Here is a 7,084-nt window from a genome sequence, read left to right as displayed (position 1 = left end):
TGTTCTGCCATGTAATAAGATCCTGGCTGATCTCATTGTGTTTCAATTTCCACATTCCTATCTAACCCCAATAACCTTTGATTCTCTTGCCTAACAAGAATCTAGCTGCCTCCGCCTTAAAAATATTCAATAACCCCGTCTCCACCACTTTCTGAGGCAGAGAGTTCCAAAGTCGCACAATATGGTTTCTGACAGTGAAACATAAACATGAGTTTGGCTGCTTAAATGGTTGAATTGACTAAAATGTATATTGTCACTGGAACCATAGAATTCTACAGCATTAAACATACAAATTAGATGGATTTGCAGACCGAGTCCAGGGCCTGATGAAGTGGGATTAGAGGCTGGGGCGGCGGGGAGGGGGAAGGGGTGGTGTTGGAGGCTGTTGTGGCGGTGAATCAAACCGGGTTTACAAACCTGCTCTCTCCTTTTAAAGTCACGCATTCTGTCTGTATTAAGACAGAATGTTGTATTACAAATTAAATGTCCACATGGCATTTATCTGTATAAAATTGTCACAGTGTAATTGCACCACCCCCGCCCCCCAACCCCCCCTCCATCCCCAGCCGGTGGTGGGACTCGCAGTAAATTGAAATCTAAGTATGACAAGTTTACATGGGGAGTTTCCGTTATAAGAAATTCATTTTTATTTTTCTAATTGTTTATGAAGTTAATGTTTAAAAATAGCACTAACGTTCTGGATTGGGACATGGGAGTGAACAAATGTCATTCTTCATTAAGATTGCTGACCAAGAACATAGCAAAAATCAGTCACGTGAACTGAAATGCTGGTTTCCTCAAGAGATACAGAGCAATGATGGAAGGGTCTCTCGTGACATTTTAGGCGACTTTTTGTCGTAATTTGCAAATTCGATACATAAATGGAAGACTTGCTGTCCCCCTTTCAGAGGAAATACAGTTTCATTCAAACCTGTTTTTAAAATGATGGCTGTACTTAGAAACAGACCTAATGACTTAACAACTGCCAATCATATTGCAGGGCGCCCTTGTCCTTTCTCACTTCCACTTTATTATCGCTCTCGTGCAGTTATCATAGGTCCGAGTGCACTAGAAACTGCCAGCCCCGGGTTTGGGTCACTCAGCCACCAGCTCAAGGGAGAAGGAGAGGAAAATTGTCGCTGCTGTGTTTCTGAAGGGCAAATGAAGTAGTTTGACTTCACTCTATGAACTTGATGTCCATTGATTAACTGCAAATTACAACACAGAAAAGGGATAACTTGTTCAAGATGATGGGAATCTACTTCCACCCACTATTTCTGATCGGTGAGTAATAATGTTAACAGCTGCCAGATTTCAACGGTGAGAAAACAACTGAGTATGAACGTCATAGTATTTTATAATATTTGTTCGTTCGAGAACCCCTATATTGATTTACAGAGCATGTTATAGGGAGGACATATTCAGATCAAGATGGGTTTCCGTGAGGCAACCTAAAATGTTAAGTTTTCTCAGCGTTTATTTCATTGGAGAGATTTGTAGAAGGGCTCTGTTATATTACTATGTAAACAGGCAGTACTACTTAATACCAAGTGTGCTCCATTTAGTATAAAAACACAGAAGTTCTGATTAGAGTTTTGTCGTTCAGTTCTAAAATTCAATTTATGGCAAGGGCAGTTGGCATCGACAGTGTGGTGGGTGTTTGTTAAAGTTCTATTATTAAATCTCTGTGCAGCATTCAGAAAGTTGTCACGCAAGAGTTTGTAATTTCTCCGCCTAAGAGCACACATGGTTTAAGAGCAGTCTATCGTCAGTGTACGAGTTGCTAACTCTGGAAAAGTCAACTTTGGTTCTTTAAGCGAAGTCATTTGCTTTCAAATGTATCTTGCACTTAACAAGAATGGCACTGCTTTGAATGTTTGCCAAAATATTTGATGAAATTAACTGAACAAATTCATTCCGTTTCAAGACAAATATGAAACAGAATGGTTGTAAATTTGGGTATAATCAGCCAAACAATTTTGAAATTAATAAATACAATTGTTTAAATAATAAATGTGCATAACTGTTCTCGCAAAATATAACGCTAAAAGGAGTTGATGGGCAATATTAGCCTTCTGTTTTGCGTCGTCTCCCCCAGGCAACTTAGCCTGACCATTTGTAACCCGACTGACGGAATCCTGAATCCTGAGCCTCCCTGTTGTGTATAACATGGGGTGAGGCTAATTGTCAGTATCACTCCAGAACTGAATGTGCTAACTTTAACATCTTCAGGCTTACTGTGTTTCCCTTAATTTGGGAATTAATCTATCAAGGTGGAATTACTGAGTTTAAATAAAATTTAACCATCACACATACATACACAGAAACAGACATTGGTGTAAACACGGCAATGTATATAAATTATATTCTGCTCTTACAGCTTCGGTTCAGTATGCTGCCTGCCAGGAACTCCCAAGTGAGTATCACAGTTTTATATTCCTAGATTGCATTCAGCTTTTTAAAGTACTGTGTAATTATGCCATTGAAATGTCGTGTTTCACTCTTTTACCATAATTATTTGAAAAATGTTCATGGTAACTATTTATCTGTACAGTGAAACAAAATATTGAGTGCGACACATGGTTTATCTCATAAACAAATATACCAGGGGTGTTGTGGCGGTAAAGCCACACTTCTTGAAATTCCTTGAATCTTAGTTCTCAATGAACCCTCGTCTTGATCTGAGTCACAAGAACAAGGCAGTCCAATACCTTGTTATAACTGCCATTACTAAGACTGCTCCTCCAGCCAAGAAGTGTTTCTTATTTCCAGCTACATTCAGGTTATTCATAATTGTAGCAGAACTTTTGGTACAAAAATGTGCTGACTAAGGGAGCTAACATAATGAAATCGCTATTGACGTCATCTGAGCTATTAGACAGTATTGTGGAGCGCAGATAAGGGAGAAATATTGGCTATCTTCTCACGACCAGCATTCTTTCGTGAGTCAAAAGGACCATCGTATGTGATACCCACAGACGTCGGTGGTGGGCCGTAAGGATCTTTCCAGAACAAAATGATAAATGAACATGTACAGCATTGTACCCCTAAGACGAAGAAATAGTTTATTCCCGGTGAGCTGTATGAAAGCGTTAGTTTTGAAAATGAAAAGATATAAGTAATTAAAGAAAAGGAGAGAAATTTGAGGGATGATATGGAATCTCAAAGACACAGGTGAACAAAAGTGTGGTACATGTAAAAATAAATCACGAAGGAAGAAGCAGTGGAAGACAAATAAATTTCGGATTCAGCTCTTGCAGAAAGTCCTGGGTTAGGAACGCGTATTGGCAAATTCCACATTCCCCGACTTCACAATTTTCTGACCATTTATTTTAATGGTAGGGGCGTGCGTGCATCAGAAGTGCACTAACAGCAGTGAACAGGAAAATCCCAAAGTATAGGCAAGAATTAGTGTGAATGAAACTGTGAAGTAGCAAGTAACCATTAAACAGCAGGTTAGTAATGTATTGGCAATGTGACGGTTTGGAATGTATAAGTGAGTGCTGTTAAGGTCATAAAAGCTATGGAAAGAAAATTTTACACTGTGAGAAATGAAGAATGAGAATTCTAAAATGGTTGATAAAGATTTCAAACTAAATCTCAAGAAAGTGCAAATGAATGGGCTTCCTATGGGACTTAATGGCTCATTCACAGATTAACACAAGGGTACGATGGCTTCAAAGATGGCTTCAAGAGTCTGACAATTGTCATTCAGTTACTCCTGAGCCCCTCACCTGACCCAATTGACTGGGCAACGGAGAGCACTAGAACTGAGTGAAGAAACAACTTATATTTATATAGCACCTTTGGCATAACGAAACATTCCAAGGCATTTCACAGGAGCATTATAAAACAGAGTATGACACCAAAGACATAAGGAGATATTAGATCAGATGACCAAAACCATGGTCACAAAGGTAGGTTTTTAAGGAGTATCTTAAAAGAGGAAAGTGAGGTAGAGAAGCAGTGAAGTGTAAGGAGGGAATTCCAGTATTCAGGGCCTTGGAAACTGATGCTGCCCCCATCAATGGTGGAGCAATTAAAATGGGGTTGTTCAAGAGACAAGAATTAGAGGAGCACAGATATTTTGGAGGGTTGTGTAGTTGGAAGAAACTACAGAGCGACAAGGCCATGGAGAGATTCGAGAAAAGAATGACAATTTTAAAATCAAGACATTGTTTGACTGGGAACAAATGTAAATCAGCAAGCACAGGGCTGATAGGTGAATGGTGCTTGGGTTAAGATATGGGCAGCAGAGTTTTGGATGTCCTCAAGTTTACCCTGGGTAGGATGTGGGAGACCAGCCATTGAAATAGTCAAGTCTAGAGGTGACAAAGGCATGAATGAAGATTTCAGCAGCAGATGAACTGAGACATGTGAGGTCGGTCATTGTTACAGAGGTGGAAATAGGCAGTCTTAATGATGATGCAAATATGTAGTCGAGAGTTCATCTTAGGATCAAATATGACATGAAGATTGTGAACAAATTGATTAAGTCTCATCATTGCCAGGGTAAGAGATGCAGTTTGTAGCTTGGGAATGGTGTTTGGAGAAGGGACTGAAAACAATGGCTTCAGTCTTCCCAATATTTAATTGGAAATTTCTGCTCACCCAGTACTGGATGTCAGATAAGTCTGAGGAGTCATTACAGTATTTTAAGAAACTGCTAGGATAGTGCCTGATTAATAATTTTGAAATAACATACTGGGAATAACCCAAATGTAATTGCAAATATTCTTCCAATCTCTTAATTTTGAGTTCAGTTTCTCTCTCATTAAATAATGCAAATAAAAACAATGATCTAGAATTTCCAATCTGACAGAAATCCCACTGGATCAGTGATCTACCTTTGTTCTCATCTTCCAGAGGCTCTGATCCCAGTGGATCTTTCAACTGAGGTTCAGTGGGATTTTTTTGGTGGGTTCCTGGTGATATTTCTAGCACCTTTAGCTGCTACCATGATGGAGTATGGTTGGTGGTCCCAAATGAAGAGAAATATTTATTTAAAGTTCTCACATGGTCTGCTGTGATTAATCACTCTGTAAGACATCCTTTAATTTCTGGACCAGCTCTCATTATCTTAGCAACACTAAATGCCTGCAGCAAAAAGACTTTGCTGACACCTAATGTTGTCAATGTTTTAATGGCAAAAAAGAAATTGGGAGACATAATCCCAGGATCTCAAAACTCTGGAACACATTACCCCTTCAGCCTTTCCTTCTTTCCACAATGCAAGCCACTCATCACTTTTCGCTAATGGGGAATCCAGATGTAACTAAATATGTTGTTGATTAGCAAACTTTAAAAAAAATAGCAAATTTTTTAAAAAGAGGAACATGTGATCTCAAATATTTCTGTCCACACAGTGTATACATGTCTACTGTAACCTTTTTTGTGCTTGGTGCTGTAATAGTAAAACAGAATGGAGTGTGCATGTGTTTTTCCAATCATCGTGTGAGCTTTACTTCCTTGATTACTGAATAGTAGATAAATGTTGTTCAGTATATGTACACATGTGAAGTACATTTACCTGAAGTGTTTTCTACTCAAACGAATACATGTGTCTAAAGCATTGACACTTTGGACACATTTATGGCAAGTCAGCAATTTCTATTTGATAACACTGAATTAGATCCTTTTATTTGTTTCCTATAGAAGAAAGTTTTCTGCTGTAAAAATATAACTATTAAATTACTTATTTGCGTGTTCATTTTATGTTAATTAAATTTGTTTGATGGTTTTAAACTTAAAACTTACATTTGAAGGTATGTTGTTCTAACTGTTCATTGAAAAAGAGAGTTAAATGGAGACACAGAATGATATCAGTAGCTAAAAGTATTGAAGAGAAACTTTCTGTACATTGTCATGAGATAGGATACTAAACACTTACCTAAGATATTGAGGCAATGCAGACATCCTTAAAAGCAAGGGAATTTATGAATAGGGCCAGAAAATATAACAGCTAATTACTGTAGGACTTTATTACTGTATTTAAGTCTATAACAATGTAGACATGATGTAAAATCAGTATAAGCTGCTGAATGAAAAACCACTTTGACCGCATTAAAGCTAGCAGCCCTGCAATGAAACAGATGCACATGGGAGCTGTTGTTCACTAATTTGCTAGTATATGTTTTGCCCTCAGACCAGCTGCTGATGTAGAATCATAGAATGGTTACAACACAGGAGGCCACCAATGGGTTGATGTTAGATGCTCACTGGGCATGCTAAGTGCTTTGGCTCAGTGGTAGTACTCTTGCTTTTGAGTCAGAAAGTTGTAGGCCCAAGCCCCACTCCATAGCATTAAGCACATAGACTAGGCTGACACTCCTGTTGAGTACTGAGGGAGTGCTGCACTGTCAGAGGTACCATCACTGAATGAGAAGTTCAACCAAAACCCCGTCTATCCTCAGTTGAAGGTAAAAGAATTCACAATACTATTTAAAGAAGAGCAGGAGAGTTCTCCTAAATGCCTATCCTTTAATCAACACCACTAAAGCAAGATTGTAAAGGCACTATATATTTCCCTGCACTTACACAGTGGCACTCAACAGTTCAAAAGAAAAGTGATTATCACCTGAGTAACCTGTCTATCGAAAGTTTAATGGCATTGTATAAGGTAAACTCTCATCTGGTCAGATTAAAAAGAATTTGAAAAGCACCCCGTTGTGGCAAATTTTGAACCCACAGAAAAAATGCAAAGGGGCCCCATACATCAATTCTACTTTAAAACTCATCAATCAAGCGGCACTACAAATAAAGGACTACTTGATGGTTACCGTTTACATTAAATTTAATTTCTCTATTCATGTTCTAAATGTGGTTAGCCATTATTAATTGAATTCAAATATTAATCTGCTAACAATGTCAGATTTGTTTAATGCTGTACATTCTAAATCAACTCAGCCTAGTACAGCATGGTTTGGTAATTGTTTAACATGACCTTAGGAGTTTTTTAATGTAAATTTGTGACACAAATTTTTCATTAAGCCGTTCACCTAACACAAAGAGAATACTGCATTGTTAACAGTTTCCTGTAGTAGTTGAAAATAGCTCTGTTAATCTAAATTCCAATTTCCTGGCC

At 38.2% G+C, this 7,084-nt stretch overlaps 1 protein-coding gene across 4 annotated transcripts in view; it reads left to right on the top strand.

Moving 5' to 3' along the window:
- Positions 1-1,000: 1,000 nt before the first annotated feature.
- The window catches only part of LOC121293553 (Fc receptor-like protein 5), a 28,400-nt gene continuing 22,316 nt past the window's right edge, over positions 1,001-7,084 (top strand). For all 4 annotated transcript variants that reach the window (XR_005946558.1, XR_005946557.1, XM_041216581.1 and 1 more), the window contains exons 1-2: positions 1,001-1,284; positions 2,381-2,416. Coding sequence is in view for 2 of the 4 variants with exons in the window: in XM_041216581.1 (XP_041072515.1) it covers positions 1,248-1,284; positions 2,381-2,416 (73 nt within the window). In the remaining 2 variants the exon portion in view is untranslated. The remainder of the gene's footprint in view (positions 1,285-2,380; positions 2,417-7,084) is intronic.

The sequence above is a fragment of the Carcharodon carcharias genome, chromosome 22 (assembly GCF_017639515.1).
Source record: "Carcharodon carcharias isolate sCarCar2 chromosome 22, sCarCar2.pri, whole genome shotgun sequence".
NCBI lineage: Eukaryota > Metazoa > Chordata > Chondrichthyes > Lamniformes > Lamnidae > Carcharodon > Carcharodon carcharias.
This window is presented reverse-complemented; position numbering and strand designations above follow the sequence as displayed.